The following is a 20,005-nucleotide window of genomic DNA, read 5'->3' as shown; positions in this document are numbered from 1 at the left end:
TAAGCAAGTTGACCTTATTGAATCCCTTGCATTTGTCTTTAATGTCTGCCTTATATTTCTCCTGGACATTACATGTCAAATTTTCCCTTAATTACTGGGATTTTTGTCATAAAAAACCTGAAAGTCTTTCGGTTCTTAAATGTCCATTTTTCTGTTCAGGATAATACTTAATTTTGCTGGGTAAATTAGCCTTGGTCAGAACCCCAGGTCTTTTGCTCTATGGAATATAGTATTCCAAGATCTATGTTTCTTCAATATAGTAATTATTAGGTCTTGTGTAATCCTTATTATAATCCCATGATATTTATCTTTTTGCTTACCTCCAATATTTTCTTCTTAACCTGTGAGCTTTGACACTTGTCTATGATATTCCTGTGATCTCTCTCAGGTGGTGATGTATGAATGTTTTTTTTTTCTATTTCTGCTTTGTTTTCTTGTTTTAGAACCTCAGGGCAGTTTTCCTTGATATTTTCTTGTACTATTGTATCAAGATTCATTTTTAATCATATTTTTCAAGTAGTCCAACTATTCTGATATTATTTCTCCTTGATCTGTTCTCTAGATCAGTTTTTTTGATGGGATGTTTCATTTTCTTTACTACTTTTTCATTCTTTTGATTTTGTTTTATAATTTTTTGGTGTCTTACTTCATTAGCTTCCTTTTACCAAATTCTAGTTTTCAAGGAATTATTTTCTTCCTTAAGTTTTTGATTCTCTATTTTAAGTTGGTTGACTTTTCATAATTTTCTTGTTTTTTTTGGATTGCTTTTTTTTAAATCAACCTTTCTTACTTGATTTTTAAACTTCTTTTTGAGTTCTTCCAAGAACTCGCTCTCTTTTTTTTTGTTTTTGTGCTGGGGAGCATTTGACATTTCTTATTAAAAAAGGATTGTCTTTTTTTTAACTCCATTATCTTCTTCTGCATACAAACCCAGATCTTCTTTATGACCACAGTTACTACCTATGGTTGGGTTCTTTCTCCTTTGCTCACTCACTCACTCATTTACTTATTTATTTGTCTGTCTGTTTGTTTATTATTTTATTTTGTTTTTAGCAGTTATTGATATAATCAAGTTGTAGTCTCAAGGTATGGGGAATGATGCCCAAAGTCTCAGGTCTCTCTTGCTGTTATTTTCTGAGGTCTATTTTGGGGCCCTACCTTGGGTTCTCCTCTCCTCTCCTAAGCCAGGGCTAGAGTCCCACACCCACACTGTCCCACAAATGATCTTCCTCCCTGTGGTTCCCTAGTAGCTACAAACTACAACTGTCCTCTTTGCCCCAGAACTGAAACTATGTACTCTATTCTCTTGCAAGTGCCCACAGCCACTGTGCCCCTTGCTACTACACTCGCCAGGTATATGCTGGCTTCTTCTCTCTACAGCCATCGCCTGGGATGCATTTATTCAACACAGTTGTGCCTGGCATCCCTCAAAAGTGGAAGGTCCTTTAATCTTCTACAGAGTCATCATACCACCCCATACACACAAGTGTCTGCAAAATGAAAGTTTCTAAGACTGAGACTGCCCCTCAATCCAGCTGCCCCCAGGGGTTGTTTTTGTTGATTCTACAGAGTCATCTTGGAGGTGTTTGCACTTCACTCAGGCCTTACCTCTACCCGTGAAGGTTGAGTCCCTCTTGTGATCTTCTCAAATTGTCTTAGGAGGACAACTGCTTTACAGTGTGTTCATTTCTGCTGCTCTGAGGCAATGTGCTATCTTTTTTGGTGAGGAAATTTGGAGAGCTGAAATTTTTCTGACTTACTCTGCCGTCTTCCCAGAATCCCCTCCAGGGAATGTTTTCAAAGACCCGACATAGTTTTCCAGGAAGAAATGATGCAGTAAGCAAAGAAGGGAACCCTTGATGGTTCATTCTCTTTTCTACCATTATAATTATGTTCTGCCAACAACACATAGACCCTACATGCTTCAACTTTTCAAATGCAACACACGGAGCATTGTCTTGGCTGTCAATTCTAGGAACTCCCTATACACCCCCCCACACACACATCTGCCTCTATTTCTCCTGCTACCCTTCTTTGACTCGTTCTTCTTCCTAATCATTTTTCTTCTTTTCTACTTACTAAATCATCTATTTTGTTTTCTCTGTATCTTCCTTCTCATTCTTCTTTTCTTTTCTGCCTTGCTTTCCTCTTTCTACTTCCTAGGGGGAAATATCTATATCTATATCTATTTCCATTTTTATATATGTACATATATATATATAAATACATAAACACCCTCATATGGGTGTACATATATATACATACATATGCATATATACACATATGTATACATATTGCTGTCCTTATTTTTTAAAATTTTGATGATTTTTTCAATCAATCATTTATTTTATTTCCTTTTTCCTCTTCCCATTGGAAAACAAAACAAAACAAAATAAAACCCTAGTGACAAATATGCACAGTCAATCAAAATAAATTCTTCCATTGGCCATTCCCAGAAAGATATGTCTCATTGTATAGCCTAAGCCCATCACCTGTCTGTGAGGAGGTGGGTAGCAGGTGTCATCATTGGTACTCTGGAATTATGGTTGGTATTGCATTGAAACAAGGTTTTAAGTCTATCCAAGTTATCTTTCTCTTCATGATATTGTTATTATGGATATTCATTCTTCCATCATTCCTCTGCTTTCTATGCTTCTTCTTTTTCCTTCTCTTCCGCCTATGATCCTCATTCTACATTCTCTTTCTCCTCTTCTGTTGCTTCCTCTTATCATCACAAATTTAGGGTAAGAATAAATCTTGGAGCCCAGCAATCCAACCCTCCCTCCCATTCTGCAGATGACTAAACTGAGGAGTGGAGCAGCTAAGTGACTTGCCCAAGGTCAGTCAGTCACTATATATTTATCAAGTGCCTACAATATTCAGGCAATGGGCTAAATCCTGAGGGTACAAAGAAATGAAAAGGAGAGTCCCTGTCCTCAAGGAGCTCCTAGTCTAAGGGAGGAGAGGGGAGACCACATGCAAACATCTGTGTACAAGCACAATATAAACATAAGAAACTGTAAACAATTAACAGTGGGAAAGCACTAGAACTAATGTCACCCAGCTAATAAATGTCTAAGGTAGGATTTGAGTAAATATATGAGGTAGGCTGGGTCTTTCTGGCCCCAGGTCCAATGCCTTATGAACTACCTTACACTGCCTTCCTTCCTTATTCACCTTCTTATATCTTTTCATTTCATTCCAGTATTGCCAGATGTATTTTCTCCTCTACTACTCACATGCATGCAAATGGGCCATAGGAGTATATAGTCATGGGCATAGGTATATGCACACATACATCTATGGACACATATACATGTGTGCCCATGCTCGTTACACAATTGGGCACATCTTTGCACATACTATATCAGATATAGAATCTTAAGTAGAAGCTAGAAGGGCCCCCAGAGGTCATCTAGTCCAACCCTCTCATTTTACTGATGAACAAATGGAGGCAAAGACAGATAAAGTAACTTGCCCAAAGCCACATAGGTAGCCCATGCTGAAACAAAATATGCCAATTAAATCCCAAGTCTTGACTGAAACAATATAAAGTGTCCATGTTCTTTTCTTTTCTTTTTTTTTTCCTTCTCACATTTATTGAAGCAGTAGCTGAATATGGACAATAAAAATAAAGCAGATGTGTGCTGGTGTATGGGGTGGGGGAAAGGTGAGGGAAAAAAAAGTTTAAGAGAAAAAAGTAGAAAACTCTATTGGTTTCTCTAAAGAACATAAGTCAAATGAATAGTAGCCTGTTCCCTTTCTCTTCTGGTCAACAGGACAGCCCTTTGACCCCCACTTTCAGATCAAAAATGCTGTTTCCAATATCATCTGTTCCATAACTTTTGGACATCGCTTTGAGTACCATGATTCTCAGTTCCGGGAGCTGCTGAAGAGTTTGGATGATGTCAGCGTCCTCTCAGGAAGGTGGGAGAGTCAGGTAATAAACCATCCCCTCCTGGGCAGAGCTGGCTCAGCCTCTATTGGACCATGTATTTCCTCCACAGGGAAAAGAAACAAGCATGACTTTGAGAGGATGACAGGAGCTGAATCAGCTTGTGTAAAAGAGATTGAAATGGGGACAGGATAGAAGTAAAGTTTTTATAAAAAATGACGTGCAAAAATGTGCCTGGGAGATCCAATGCTTCTCCAGAACATTGTGATCTACAAATTATCAGAAAAAATTCTATACATTTTAATTTTTTCTAAGATATGTACCAAGATTATTAATTTATAAACATTTATTAAGCATCTACTGTGTTCCAAGTATTGTGCTAGGAGATGTGGATACAATGACAAAAATGAAACAGCCCCTGACTTTGTGTGGTTTACATTTGTGGGAGGAAACAACATGCCCTCAAATAAGTATATATGTAACTAACTAACTAACTAAATAAATAAATAAATAAATACAATGGGGAAAAATTGGGTAGAGGCAGACTTAAAAGCCAGCAAGATCAGGAAAGGCTTCATGAAGAAGTTGTATCTTGAGCAGAGTTTGAGGGAAACCACTAATTTAACCCTAACCTCTGTAGGAGAGGTGGGAGAAAGAAAGAGAGAGCTGGGGAAGAGGGAGTGAAGGCCGAATGGAGGGAGGGAGGAAGGGAAAGAGGTTCAGAGATGGAAACAAGAGGTATAGACAGACAGCTAGAGAAACAGAATGAGAGACAGATAAAGAGAAGAGACACAATCAGAGAGGCATGAATAATTTAAGTGCTTACAGTTATGCTTTGTAAATAGCTTTATATACATTAGCCCCCACCTCAGTACCTTTGCAATGGCTGTCCCTCATTCATGAAATTTTCTCCCTCTTCACCTTCCCCTCTTGGGTTCCTTCAAGAATCAGCTCTAATTTCATTATCTACAGCAAGATGGTTTCCCAGTCCCTCTAGATGCTAGTGACTTCTCTCGTGAGATTACCTTTCAACCACTCTGCATTTATCTTTCATGTACTTAGTTACTTCCATTGGTTCTCTCCCATTACAATGTGAGCTACTTGAGGACAGGGACTGGCCTTTTTTCCCCTTCCCCTGTGCGACTGTCACTTAGTGCAATGCCTGCCCCATTAGAAGTGTTTAATAGATATTGGTTGATTGGCTGATTTATTTAGATCCCTCACAATGACCCTTTGAGTCATTATTACACCCATTTTATGGATTAGGAAAATGAGGCTGTGAGAGGTTAATGACTTGCCTCACAGCTAACACATGTCTGAGGAAAAATTCTAACTCAGGTCTTGCTGAGTCTTACTCCAGCACTCCATCTACTCTTCTTCCTAATTGGTCAGTGAGTGAGCCTGAAGCAAAAGAGTAACTGCGTCAAAATTTCACTTAACTGCTCAGGAGTCTGGCTATGGAAAAAAAAGTGAAGGAAAAGTATGAAGGACATTGGGTCTTATTTCACTAAGAGGAGCAAAATGGAAATTCAGAAGAAGGGAATTCTGTGGGGCTAACAGGGAAATACAGACCCAAATGCTTTCAATTGCCCTATAAATAATCTCTCCCATACTTCTTTGCAAGTTATGAGGCTGCCTAGATTGGTGACATTTTGAAAGAGTTATTCAGGTGCATCAGGATATTACCAAGGGGCTGATGTATGAGACAGGACTTGGTTGGATGTTAGCCTGGGAGTTAGGAGAGCAACAGTATGAGAGAGAAAAAACAAACTATGGTTATAGGGAGTGTGGATTTCAGAAAAAGTAATACATGGAATTAAGTGGTTAGAGATAGGATTAAGAAAAATTCCATGACACAAAATAAGGTCAAGAACCCTGGCCTGACTTAGGGTGAGGAAGATAAAGAGACAGGCAGCCAACTGTTGGCACTCATTCCTTCTCCCACACCCCCTTTTATGTTATTTAGCTCTTCAATATGTTTCCTTGGATAATGAAATTCCTGCCAGGAGCTCACCAGCAGCTCTTTAGAGAATGGAAAAAGCTAGAGACTTTTGTGGAAAATGTGGTCAAACAACACAAGGAAGACCTGAACCCAGAGGAGACCCTGGACTTCATTGATGCTTACCTGAAGGAGCTGTCCAAGGTAATGAAAACAACACAGAAAGTGGGCATTGCGTAAGTTAAAAAAAATAAAGTGCAGAGTTGGGGGCGATAAGTGTGCTAAAAAGTTCCAAACTTTAAATCTGACTCAGAATGTAAATATATTTCCTCAGTGACAACCCTGGGAGATAAAGAGTAGACATAATGGAGCTTACTAGTGAAGATCTCACAATTTTGATATAGAACTGGAAGGGATTATATGGCTCATTGAGTTTAACCTTCTGATTTTATGGGGGGGAGACTGAGGCATAGAGAGGCTAATTGATTTTCTCCAGTCACACAGCTATTAGGAATCTGAGGCTGGATTTAAACTCGACTCTTTCTGTCCCCAAGTCTGTCTCTCCTGGCTTCTAAAGCTGCCTCTACTCAATTTTTTCCCCACTGTACTTATTTATTTATTTACAAATACACTTCTTTGAGGACATCTCCACTCCTTTTCATTAAAACCTACTCTGATTGTGATTAAGTCTTGGCCCTAATATTTCCTTTCTTTGAATTCATCTCTGCACCTCACTTTTCTCATCTATGACATTAAAATATTCTATCTATCCAGTTCTTTCATTTATTAGTCCTGTAATTCTAGGCCATTCACCCATGTCTCTGATATTTAGTTCTCTCACCTGTAAAACACGTACCCTACCTACCTGCATGGGTTTGGTGAGAAAAGTACTTACAGTAAGCCTCCCAACCCAATGGAAATTGGAGTCTCACAGGTGGAACCAAGATGGTGCTAAAAAGGCAGGAAGTTACCAAAGCTCTCTCTAATTTCCTTGGATATAACTTTAAGTCTAGCAACAAAATGGATTTTGGAGTGACAGAATACACAAAAGGAAAGGTTCAAACAACTTTTCAGGCCAAAATTACTTAGAAGGACTTCAGGATAGGACTGTCTCACTTAGGTAAAATTGGAGCACAGTCCAGTGCAGGCACTGTAAGTGCAAGCCAGTGGGAGACCCTAGCCCCAACACAAATTAGCAACCCAGCTCAGCAGAGTAGTGGCACAGCAGACAAGACGTGAAGCCTGCAGCCTTGATGCAACGGATAAGCTGCCAGCACCTGAAGTCTGGTGCAACAAGCACTAATAGGCCAGGTGATTCCAGTACAGCAGAGGAGCAGACAGCTGCAGATCCCCTGTGCAACAGGCAAGCCTCCACAGCAAGCCAGTGAGCAGAGCTCTGGCCCTCAGCACAAGAAACTTAGGATGCTGCCCCCTGTGCCCCAAGAGCTGAGTTCAACTTTAAATAGTCACAAAGTAGGCTGGAAAATGAACAAAAGTATCTAACGAATACTGATCGAAGAAAGCTATTATGGTGACAGGGAAGATCAAAACAAAACTCAGAAGAGGCCAACATTGTCAAAATACTGACATGCAAAGACACAAAGGGAAATATAAGTTGGTCTCAGGCCCAAAATAATCCTCCTGGAAAGGCTCAAAAAGTATTTTAAAAAATCAAATAAGAGAGGTAGAAAAATTTGGGAAAAGAAAATCATGAAAAAATAATCAACAGCATGTGATAGGAATCACAGCAATTTACTGAAGAAAACATCTCCTTAAAAAGTAGAATCTACCAAGTGAAATAAGAGATACAAAAACTAACTGGAGAAAATAATTCCTTAAAAATTAGAAATCAGTACAAGTCATTGCCCAATTGATAAATGGTCAAAGGATATGAACAAATAGTTTTCCAAAGAAGAAATTAAAGCTATCTATTATAATGTGAAAAAAAATGCTGTAAATCACTATTGATTAGAGAAATGCAAATTAAAACAATTCTGAAGTACCACCTCACAGCTATCAGATTGGCTAATATGAAAGAAAAGGCAAATGAAGAATGTTGTAGAGGATGGGGTAAAATTTGGACACGAACGCACTGTTGGCAGAGATGTGAACTGATCCAACCATTCTGGAGAACAATTTGGAGCTATGTCCAAAGGCAATCAAACAGAAATAGAAAGAATCCACTGATCACAACCTGAAAAAGATATGAAGAAGAAAACTCATGGGAATGTCATAGCCAAGTTTCAAACTTCTTAGATTAAAGAGGAAATATTGCAAGCAACAAGAAAAAAAATAATTTAAATACTGTAGAAAAACAATCAGACTTGTACAAGACTTAGCAGCTTCTACACTAAAAGATGATAGGTCTTAGGACATAATATTTCAATGAGCAAAGGAGTTGGGGTTGCATTCATTAATAACTTATCAAACAAAGTTGAATATAATCTTGACTGAAAAAAATTGGACATTTGATGAACTGAAAGACTTTCGGGTATTTGTAACAAAATGATGAGAATTCAATGGAAAATTGATATTTAAAGATACAGAAGAAATATAAGGAAATCATTAAATTCTAATTATAAGTCTCAGGTTAAGTGCAAATTGTTTACTTATGGACACATGAAAATGTTACTAGTATTAGTTATTGTTTGTTATTAGTAGTAATGGTATTCTTAAAACTGTTATCTTACTGAGATAGTTTGAGAAAAAGTTTGGGGTTGAATTATGTATGATGAGGCGATTCTAAAAAAACAAAATTGGGCAGAAAAATGTAAAAGGAGAAAGTATCTCACAAAAATGGGGCATGAATGGAAAAAATATAAAACACAAAAAGCAGGTGGGGATGGAGAGTTGGTAATATTGTAACCTTATTCTCATCTGGGGTTAAGAGGAAACAATGCATACACCAGAAGAGGGTTCAAAGTCTTATGAAATTCTAGAGTTGAGAAAACTGGGAAATAGGGTGAGGAAGAGACCTTTTGAAGGTGTATAGATTAAAATTAGGAAGGTCTGGTGAATAGATAAAGTAGAGACTTTTAAAGGGATGAGGGTGGGATAGGATGAAAGGAGAGGCTCTAACATACACACAAAGTTCAGCATAGAAATCCATCTCACCCTATAGGAAAGTAGGAGGGGAGGGAGACAAGAAAAAGGGGTGTTGGAAGAAAGGGGTCAGATTGAGGAAGATGGTGGGCAGAAGCAAAACACTGGTGAGGAAGAATAGAGTGAAAAGAAAGAGAAAAGTAAAAATGTGGAAAATAGGGTGGAAGGGAGTACACAATAATCATAACTGAATGTGAATAGAATGAACTCTTCCATAAAAGAGAAGCATATGACAAAATGCATTAAAAACCAGAATCTTACTGTATGCTATTTGAAAGAAACATATCTGAAGCAAAAAAAAAAAAACACATACTAAGTAAATGTAACAGACTGAAGCTGAATATGTTATGTTCCTCACTGAATCAAAAAAAAAAAAGGCAAGGGTAGCAATCATGATCTCAGACAAAGCCAAAGCAAAAATAGGTCAAATTAAAAGAGACAAGAAAGGAAACTATATCTTGCTAAAAGGTACCTTAGAAAATGAAGTAATATCAAAACTAAAAATATATGTGCCAAATGGTGTTGCATCCAGTTTTATAGAAGAGAAATTTAAATGAATTACAGGATGAAATAGACAATAAAACTATAGTAGTGAAAGACCTCTACTTTCACCTCACAGAACTAGCAGTATCTAACTAAGAAAGAATTTATGGATGTGAATAGAATTTTAGAAAAGTCAGATATGATGGATCTTTGGAGAAAAATAAATGGGGATAGAAAACAATGTACATTTTTCTCAACAGGACATGGCACTCATGCAAAAATTGACCATGAATTAAAGAATAAAATCCTTAGAATCCAATGCAGAAAGGCAGAAATATTAAATGCATCCTTTTCAGATCATGATGCAATAAAAGTACATTTGAAAAGAGGTAATGGAAAGACAGATTAAAATCAATTGGAAACTAAATAATCTAATCCTAAAGAATGAGTGGATGAAAAAACAAATCAAAGAAACAATCACTAATTTCAACAAAGAAAATTATGATAATGAGACAAGATACCAAAATTTATGGGATGTAACCAAAAGAGTACTTGACAGAAATTTATGTCTCTAATTGATTACACCAATGAAGTAGAGGAAGAGATCAATGAATTGGGCATACAACAAAAAAGCTGGACAAAGAATGAATTAAAAATCCCCAAAATACCAGACTGGTAATCTTGAAAATCAAAGGAAAGATTAAGAAAATTGAAAGTAAGAAACTAATAAATAAAAATCATAGATGGTTTTTTGAAAAAGAAAAAATAGATAAAGCACTGGTTTATTTGATTAAATAAAGAAAAAGAAAAACAAATTAATTTTATCAAAAATGAAAAGGTTGAATTTGCCACCAAATGATAAGGAAATAAAAAAATAATAATTATGAGTTATTTTGCCAATTATGTGCAAACAAATGTGACAATCTAAGTGAAATGGATAAATATTTACAAAATATAAATTACCTAGATTAAAAGATTAAATAAAATTCTTAAATAACCCCATTTTAGAAAAAAAGAAATTGAACAATAAATGAACTCCCTATGGAAAAAAAATGGCCATGTCCAGATGAATTTGCAAGTGAATTCTATGCAAGAAGAATTAAAGAATAATTAATTCCAATACCATATAAACTCTTTGTGAAAATATGAAAGGAGTCCTACCAAATTCTTTGTATGACACACTGTGGTGCTGATACCTAAACCAGCAGGAGCCAAAAAAGAGAAAGAAAACTATAGGCCAATTTCCCTGATGAATATTGATGCAAAAAATTTAGATAAAATAATAGTAAGGAGATTACAGCCATACATCACAAAATTAATACACTACGACCAGGTGGGATTTATACCAGGAATGTAAGGCTGGTTCAGTGTTAGGAAAACCATGAACATAATTGACCATATCAATAACAAAACCAAAGGAAATAATATAATTATCTCAGTAGGTGCAGAAAAAGATTTTGACAAAATTCAATACCCATTCCTGTTAAAAATATTAAAAAAATAGGAATAAATGGAGCTTTCCTTAAAATGGTTAGTAGTATTTGTCCAAAACCATTAACAAGCATTATCTATAACTGGGATACACACATGAAAAAATGCTCTAAATCACTATTTATCAGAGAAAAGCAAATTAAAACAACTGTAAGGTACCACATGGCACCCCTCAGAATGGCTAATATAAAAGAAGAGGCAAATGATGAACACTGTAGAAGATGGGGGAGAATTGGAATATTAATGCAGTGTTGGTGGAATTGTGAATGTATCCAGTCATTATGGAGAGCAATTTCAAACTATGACCAAAGGCAATTGATCTATGTATACTCTTTGATCCAGCAATACCACTAGTAGGTCTGTATTCCAAAGAGAACATAAAAAAGGGAAAAGGATGGACACATAAAAAAGATATTTATAGCAGTTCTTTTTGTGGTGGCAAAGAATTGGAAATTAATGGAATGCCCCTCAGTTGGAAAATGGCTAAACAAGTTGTTATATATAAATTTAATGGAATACAATTGTGGTATAAGAAATGAGGAGCAGGTGGATTTCAGAGAAGCCTGGAAAGATTTACAGGCACTGATGAAAAGTGAAGTGAACAGAATCATGAGAACATTGTACACAGTACCAGCAATGCTGTGCAATGATCAATTATGATTGACTTAGCCCTTCTCAGCAAGACAATGATCCAAGACAAGTCCAAAATACTCATGATGGAAAATACTATTCACAACCAATGAAAGAACTGATGAAATCTGAATGCAGATCAAATAATACTATTTTCATTTTATTTTTTTTATTTTGTGGTTTTCTTCTTTTTGTTTTGTTTCTTCTTTCTCAACATGACAAATATAAAAATAGTTTACATGGATGCACATATATAGTCTATATCAAATTGCTTACCATCTTAGTAAGGGGAGAAGGGTGGGAGGAAGGGAGAAAATCTGGAACTCAAAATATTATATAAAAAGAATGTTAAAAACCGTTCACTTGTAATTGGAAAAAATAATATTAAAAAAAGTAATATGAGCTCTCATTCTTAGGAACATTTACTGTATTCTTGGGGGTCAAAAGGAAGCCAAGCATCTGCCACCTCAACCTTTTCAAGGCTCCATTGAGGATGCAACTCTTCATGGCTAGAGAGAGAGACAATTTTTTGAGAGTAGAGATTATTTTTTGGATTAACCAACTGATTCTTGTTTTTTAATTTAAGGATAACATCCATTCAAGTTTTAATGAAAAAAACTTAATCTTCTGCACCCTGGACCTCTTCTTGGCTGGAACAGAGACAACTGCAACCACTTTGAGGTGGGCACTGCTGTATATGGCCCTTTATCCAGAGATCCAAGGTACAGTGATGGCACCAGACTTTGAACTATATTCTGAACTATAACTACTTTCTTTTTTTGTTTAATTTTTTTATTATGTAAAGTTATTTTTAAAATTATTTAATTTATTTATTTTTAGTTTTTGACATTCACTTCCACAAGATTTTGAGTTCCAAATTTTCTCCCCATCTCACCCTTCCCCTGCCCCAAGATGGTGTGCATTCTGAAAATCCCTTCCCTTAATCTGCCCTCCCTTCTATCACTCCACCTTCTCTTATGCCCTTTCCCTTCTATTTTCCTATAGGGCAGGACAGATTTCTATACCCCATTGCCTGTATATCTTATTTCACTGTTGCGTGTAAAAATAATTTTTTAACAGTTGTTTTTAAAACTTTGGGTTCCAAATTCTCTCACTTCCTCCCTCCCCACCCATTCTCATTGAGAAGGCAAGCAACTTGATACAGGTTATACATGTGAAGTTATGCAAAACACTTCCACAGTAGTCGTGTTGTAAAAAGCTAGCTATATTTCCCTTCATCCTATCCCATCCCTCATTTATTCTATTCTCTCTTTTGACCCTGTCCCTCCTCAAAAGTGTTTGCTTTTTATTACCCTCTCCCCCAATATGCCCTCCCTTCTCTCATCCCCACTCCTTTTATCCCCTTTCCCCCTATTTTCCTGAAGGGTAAGATAGATTTCCCTACCTGAGTGTGTACGTTATTCCCTCCTTAAGCCAAATCTGATAAGAATAAGATTCACTCATTCCCTCTCACCTTTCCCCACTTCCCTTCCACTGTAAAAACCTTTTCTTGTCTGTTTTGTATGAGATAATTTACCCCTTTCTACCTCTCCCTTTCTCTTTCCAGTATAATCCTCTCTCTCCCCTTAATTTTATTTTTTAATATATTACCCCTTCACCTTCAACTCACCCTTGCCCTCTATCTATCTATCTATCTATCTATCTATCTATCTATCTATCTATCCATTTATTTTTCCTTCCAACTACTCTAATACTGACAAAGGTCTCATGAGTTACAAATATCATCTTTCTGCTTAGGAATGTAAACAGTTCAACTTTAATAAGTCCCTTATGATTTCTCTTTGCTGTTTACCTTTTCATGCTTCTCTTGAGTCTTGCATTTGAAAGTAAAATTTTCTGTTCAGCCCTGGCCTTTTCATCAAGAATGCTTTGCCTGTGCTTAGATCTGGGTCACAGTTCTGGGTGGCAGTCCTGGGGCCAGGAGGAGCATTGGTGTGGTGGAGCGGGAATCCTCCTCACAGTCCCAAGGCAGAAAAGAATGCTTCTGGTCACTCATAGACCAGAGCATAGGCCAGGAAAGGAGTAAACACCTTTCCTCTGATCATATCACCTTAGAAGAACTGAAAATTTACAGGTCCCTAGAAGTATAACTATTTTCAATTGATAAAGCTATGTGATAACAAAAAGTAACATTTTAAAATGTATTTGTATCCTATTAGATATGAAAAATCTCTGGAGATTTCAAAATAGGAATATTTAAATGAAAGATACATTGTTAATTCATTCTACAGAAGGTCCTAATAGATTTTGAATGGGAAGGTATCTTAGAAGCCATAAGGTCCAACTCCCTCATTTTACCGATGTAGAAATGAAGGCTGAGAGAAATTACATGATTTCCTCATGGCCTCACAACCAAGAATTTTCTGAGGTGGGATTTAAATGTAGGTCACCCTGAGTCCCAGCCTAGGGCTCCATCTCCAGGGATACCTGTCCCTCAAGAGCTCCATGTTCTGAAAGTCGTGACATGATCAAAACTTCTATTTCCTTATCTACTATACTGTGACATGTCTCATATCTTCCTTAAACTAAAGATCAGAATAAGGATCCATGGACCAAAAATAGCAGTAACTACTTGGAGAAATCCACAGCTCTCACTTTGGAAACCCCTGGACTAGATACATTTAGATTCCCCTTAAAGTACTACCCAGAACAGAATATCCCTTCTACCTATCCAAGGAAATGCCCCAAAGTAGCATTCTAAGCAGACATTTAGCATCACGGAAATAAAATAAAGTACTTATTATGTGACTACTATGTGCCAAGCACTGGGGACATTAGTACAAAGAATGAAATAATCCTTATTTTCAAAGATTTGGGGTGACAGACAACTGAATTAAGAGTCAGAAATTTGTTTTCTAGTCCAGGCTTCCCATCTAAGTAGTCATTAGACTTTGAGCAAGGCATTTCAGTCAATCAATGAACATTTATTAAGTACTTAATATGTGCCACAAATAGTCATTCTGATCTATATCTTGCCACTGAACCTAGTTGTTTCCAGAGGAAAGAGTGAGACTGGTGACTTTGCACAGCCCTCCCTCATTTAACTCCAATTCACTTGGAAATCATGGCATCACTTTCCTGGTGTCATTGTCCTCTTCAAGAACAAAGGACAAACAACAACATCTCACATCACCTATATGCCTTTTGTCGCTATTGTCTCCTTCACCCCTATCTCACATGAAGAGGTTACCCTTAATTTTGCCAAGGTGCAAAAGATGCACAAAAGATCCCATTGTATCTCAGTTTCTTTAGCATATTGTCATCTCTCTTTCTCACTCTCTCCTTTATCTCCAATCACTCCTTGTCAATTGACTGCTTCCTTACTGCCTACAAACATACCCATGAAAAATAAAAACTCACTTTATCATCCCCACTAACTATTGTCAAATATTGGTTCTCCCTTTCATGGATAAACTCATTGAGAAGTTCATCAACAAGAGGTATATCCACTTCCTTTTTTTCCCCCACTTAATAGTATTTTTTTCAAATTACGTGTAAAGATAGTTTTCACCAATCCTTTTTGTAAGATTTTGAGTTCCAAATTTTTCTCCCATCCTCCTTTCCCTCCCCCTCCCCAGGATAGTGAGCAATCTGATATGAGTTATATATGTCCAATCAAGTTAAACATATTTCCATATTAGTCATGGTGTAAAAAGAATAAAAACAAAAGAAAAAAAGAACCTGAGAAAGAAAAAGAAAGTGAAAATAGTATGCTTCAATCTATATTCGGACTCCATAGTTCTCTCTCCTGATGTAGATAATGTTTTCCATAATGAGTCTTTTGGAATTGTCTTGGATCATTGTATTATTGAGAAGAGTTAAATTTAGCAAAGTTGATCATCACACAATGTTGTTACTGTGTACAATATTCTTCTGTTTGTGCTCACTTCACTCAGGATCAATTCGTGTAAGTCCTTCCTGATTTTTCTGAAATTTGCCTGCTCATCATTTCTTATAGACCAGTAGCATTCCATTACATTTACATACCACAATTTCTTCAGCCATCCTTCAATCGATAGGCATCTCCACAAGTTCAAATTCTTTGTGACCACAAAAAGATCTGCTATAAAAATTTTTGCACGTGCTGCTCCTTTTCCCTTTATTATGATCTCTTTGGGATATAGACCTAGTAGTGGTACTTCTGGATCAAAAAGTATGCAAAATTTTCAAACCCCTTGGACATAATTCCAAATTGCTCTCCAGGATGGTTGGATCAGTTCACAACTCTACCAACAATGCATTAGTGTCCCAATTTTCCCACATCTTCTCCAACTTTATCATTTTTCTTTTCTGACATATTAGCCAGTCTAATAGGTGTGAGGTGGTACTTCAGAGTTATTTTGATTTGCATTTCTCTAATCAATAGTGATTTAGAGCATTTTTCATGTGAATATAGATATCTTCAATTTCCTCCTCTGAAAACTGCCTATTCATATCCTTTGACCATTTATCCATTGGGGAATAATTTGTATTCTTATAAATTTAACACAGTTTTCTATATATTTTAGAAATGAGACATTTATCAGAAACACTGGCTGTAAAAATTATTTCTCAGCTTTCTGCTTTCCTTCTAATCTTGGTTGCATTGGTTTTGTTTGTGCAAAATATTTTTAATTTAAGAGAATCAAAATAATCCATTTTACACCTTGTAATACTCTCTATCTCTTGTTTGGTTATAGATTCTTACCTTATCATTAGATCTAACAGATAAAGTGTTCCTTGCTTTACTAATTTGCTTACGGAATCACCATTTATGTCTAAATCATGGATTCATTTCAACCTTATTTTATTATAGGGTGCCATATTATTTTTCAGTTTTCCCAGAAGTTTTTGTCAAATAGTGAGTTCTTATCCCAGAAGCTGGAATCTTTGGGTTTATCAAACAAACAGTAGATTACTATATGACTACTGTGTCTTTTGTACCTTCCACTGACCCACTACTCTATTTCTTAGCCAGTACCAAATAGTTTTAATGATTGCTGCTTTATAATATAGTTTCAGATCTGGTACAGCTAGGCCACTGACCTTTGCATATTTTCCCCACGAATTCCCTTGATATTCTGGACTTTTGTTCTTCCAGATGAATTTTGCTATTATTTTCTAGCTCTATAAAATAATTTTTGGTAGTTTGATTGTTATAGCACTGAATAAGTAAATTAATTTAGACACAATTGTCATTTTTATTATATTGCCTCAACCTACTCATGAGCAAATGATATTTTCCCCAGTCTAGATCTTATTTTATTTGTATGAAAAGTGTTTCGTAATCGTTTTGATATAATTCCTGGGTTTGTTTTGGCAGGTAGCCTCCCAAATAGTTTATATTGTCTATAGTTATTTTAAATGGAATTTCTCTTTCTATCTCTTGCTGCTGGGCTTTGTTGGTGATATATAGAAATGCTGATAAGTTGTGTGGGTGTATATTATATCCTGTAACTTTTCTAAAATTGTTGCTCCAAGTAGTTTTTCACTTGATTCTGTAGGTTTCTCTAAGTATACCATCCTATCATCTGCAAAGAGTTATTGTTTTTGTTTCATCGTTGTCTATTCTAATTCCTTCAATTTTTTTCTTCACTTAATGTTAAAGCTAACATTTCTAGTACAATATTGAATAATAGTAGTGATCATTGGCATCATTGTTTCACCCCTGATTGTATTGGGAAGGCTTCTAGCATATCCCCATTTCCTATAATGCTTACTGCTGGTTTTGATAGATATGTCTTGTTATTTTAAGAAAAAATGCATTTACTTCTATGCTTGCTAGTATTTTTAATAGGAATGGGTGTTATATTTTTGTCAAAAGTTTTCTCTGCATCTATTGAGATAATCATATGACTTGTTGGTTTTGTTGTTAACATGGTCAATTATGCTGATAGTTGTCCTAATATTGAACCAGCCCTGAATTACTGGTATAAATATTGCCTGGTCATAGTGTATTATCCTCGAGATAAGTTGTTGTAATTTCTTTGATATTATTGTATTTAAAATTATTGCATCAATATTGATTAAGGAAATTAGTCTATAATTTTCTTTCTCTGTTTTGGCTCTTCCTGGTTCAGGTATCAGCACCATATTTGTGTCATAAAAGGAATTTCACAGGACTCTTTCTTCACCTATTTTTGCTAAATAGATTATATTGTATTGGAATTAATTGTTCTTAAATGTTTGTAAGAGTTCACTTATAAATCCATTTGGCCCAGGAAATTTTTCTTAGGGAGTTCATTGATGGATTGTTCAATTTCTATTTCTAACATGGGTTTGTTTAAATATTGTATTTCCTGTTAATCTATGCAATTTATATATTTTTTAAATATTGATCCATTTCACTTAGTTTGTCAGATGATTTATTGGCATACAGTTGAACAAAATAGCTCCTAATTATTATTTTAATTTCCTCTTCATTAGTGGTGAAGTCACTTGTTTCATTTTTGATATTGGCAATTTGGTTTTCTTCTTTCTTTTTTTTTAATAAAATTTACCAAAAGTTTCTCTATTTCATTGTTTTTCCCCATAAATTCAGCTCTTAGTTGTATTTATTAATTCATTAGTTTTCCTACTTTCTATTTTATTAATCTCTCCTTTGACTTTCAGAATTCCTAATTTGGTATTTAAATGGAGGTTTTTATTTGTTCTTTTTCTAACTTTTTTAGTTGCATGCCCAATCCATTAATCTCCTCCTTCTCTATTTTTATTCACGAAAGCATTTAGAGATATAAAATTTCCCCTAAGAAGAGCTTTGGCTGCATCCCATATATTTTGATGTGTTGTCTCATTATCTTCATTCTCTTTGATTAAATTACTGATTGTTTTCTATGATTTGTTGTTTGATCCATTCATTCTTTAGGATTAGATTGTTTAGTTTCCAATTAATTTTAGTATATCTTTCTATGGCCATTTTTACATGTAATTTTTATTACATCATGATGTGAAAAGAATGTATTTAATATTTTGGTCTTTCAGTATTTAATTGTGAATTTTTTATGCACTATTACATGGTCAATTTTGTGTAGATGCCATGTATCACTGAGAAAAAGGTATATTCCTTTCTATCCCCCTTTAATTTTCTCCACACTCTGTCATATCTAACATTTCTGAAATTCTATTCAACTCTTAACTTCTTTCTCATTTATTTTTGGTTAGATTTATATAGTTCTGAGAGGGGGAGGTTGAAGTCCCCCATTAGTATAGTTTTGTTATCTATTTCATCCTGTAATTCACTTAACTTCTCCTCTAAGAATTTAGATGCTGTAACACTTAGTGCATATATGTTAGTATTCATATTACTTCATTGTCTATGGTACACTTTAGCAAGATGTAGCTTCCTTCCTTTTCTCTTTTAATCAGTTCTATTTTTGCTTTTGCTTTGTCTGTGATCAGGATTGCTACAACTGCTTTTTTTTTTTTTTACTTCAGCTAAAGCATAATATATTCTACTAGAGACTTTTACCTTTGCTTTGTGTGTATCTCTCTGCTCCATATGTGTTTCTTGTAAGCAATATATTGTAGGATTCTGGTTTTTAATCCACCCTGCTATCTGCTTCAATTTTGTGGGAGAGTTCATCCCATTCCCATTCACAGTTGATTACTAACTGTGTATTTCCCTCCATCCTATTTCCCTCAATTTTATACTTTTCTTTCTCCTTTTACCCTGTCCTTCCTCACTAGTGCTTTGCTTCTTGTCATGACCTCCATCAATCTTCCCTCCCTTCTATCAGACTCCCCCTTCCCTTTTCAAGTCTCCACTTTTCTAGACTATAGGCATTGGCACCTTTGGTGAAGTGTCTAGCCAAACTTTCAACCAACAACAGGTGGTTGTAATTGGCTGTGGCTTCTCCCACATGAACAGAAAAAATTATATGGGAGGGGAAAGAAACTCTGAGTTCAAATCTACATAGATGTATGACTCTGAGCAAATCATTTAACTTCTGCCTGCCTCAGTTTCATCTATAAAATGGTGATAATAATAGCACTGTCCTCCTGGCATTGTTGTGAGGATAAAATGAGATAATATTTATAAAAATGTTTTGCAAACTTTAAACCTCTCTATAAATGTGAGCTATTATTTGAGTCTCAAGAAACTCTCCTTCTTTCCAGGCAAAATACAAGCTGAGATTGACAGGGTGATTGGCCAATCTAGGCAGCCCACCATGGCTGATAAGGAGATGATGCCCTACACTAATGCAGCTGTTCATGAAGTTCAAAGAATGGGTGATGTTCTCCCTTTCAATGTGGTCAGGGTGGCCACAGTTGATACCACAGTGGCAGGATACCACGTGCCAAAGGTAAACTTCTTTTTCCCCATGAACCTGAAGGGGCTCTATGGTTTCCATCTTCTTGGGGGGGTAGAAGAAGGTGAAACAAAAAAACATAGATGGTAGAACAAAGGTCTTGGTCTATGGTGCATGAAGTTGGTCTTTAAAAAATATTTATTTCAATAATTTATT

At 35.8% G+C, this 20,005-nt stretch overlaps 1 protein-coding gene across 2 annotated transcripts in view; it reads left to right on the top strand.

Moving 5' to 3' along the window:
* LOC114036300 (cytochrome P450 2J2-like) overlaps positions 1 to 20,005 on the top strand; it is a 58,557-nt gene that overhangs the window by 22,285 nt on the left and 16,267 nt on the right. For both annotated transcript variants that reach the window (XM_027852750.1, XM_027852749.1), the window contains exons 4-7: positions 3,780 to 3,940; positions 5,862 to 6,038; positions 12,127 to 12,262; positions 19,656 to 19,843. In XM_027852750.1, the coding sequence (XP_027708551.1) occupies positions 3,780 to 3,940; positions 5,862 to 6,038; positions 12,127 to 12,262; positions 19,656 to 19,843 (662 nt within the window). The remainder of the gene's footprint in view (positions 1 to 3,779; positions 3,941 to 5,861; positions 6,039 to 12,126; positions 12,263 to 19,655; positions 19,844 to 20,005) is intronic.

Source organism: Vombatus ursinus, unplaced genomic scaffold, assembly GCF_900497805.2.
Source record: "Vombatus ursinus unplaced genomic scaffold, bare-nosed wombat genome assembly UNPS02009824.1, whole genome shotgun sequence".
Lineage (NCBI taxonomy): Eukaryota > Metazoa > Chordata > Mammalia > Diprotodontia > Vombatidae > Vombatus > Vombatus ursinus.
This window is presented reverse-complemented; position numbering and strand designations above follow the sequence as displayed.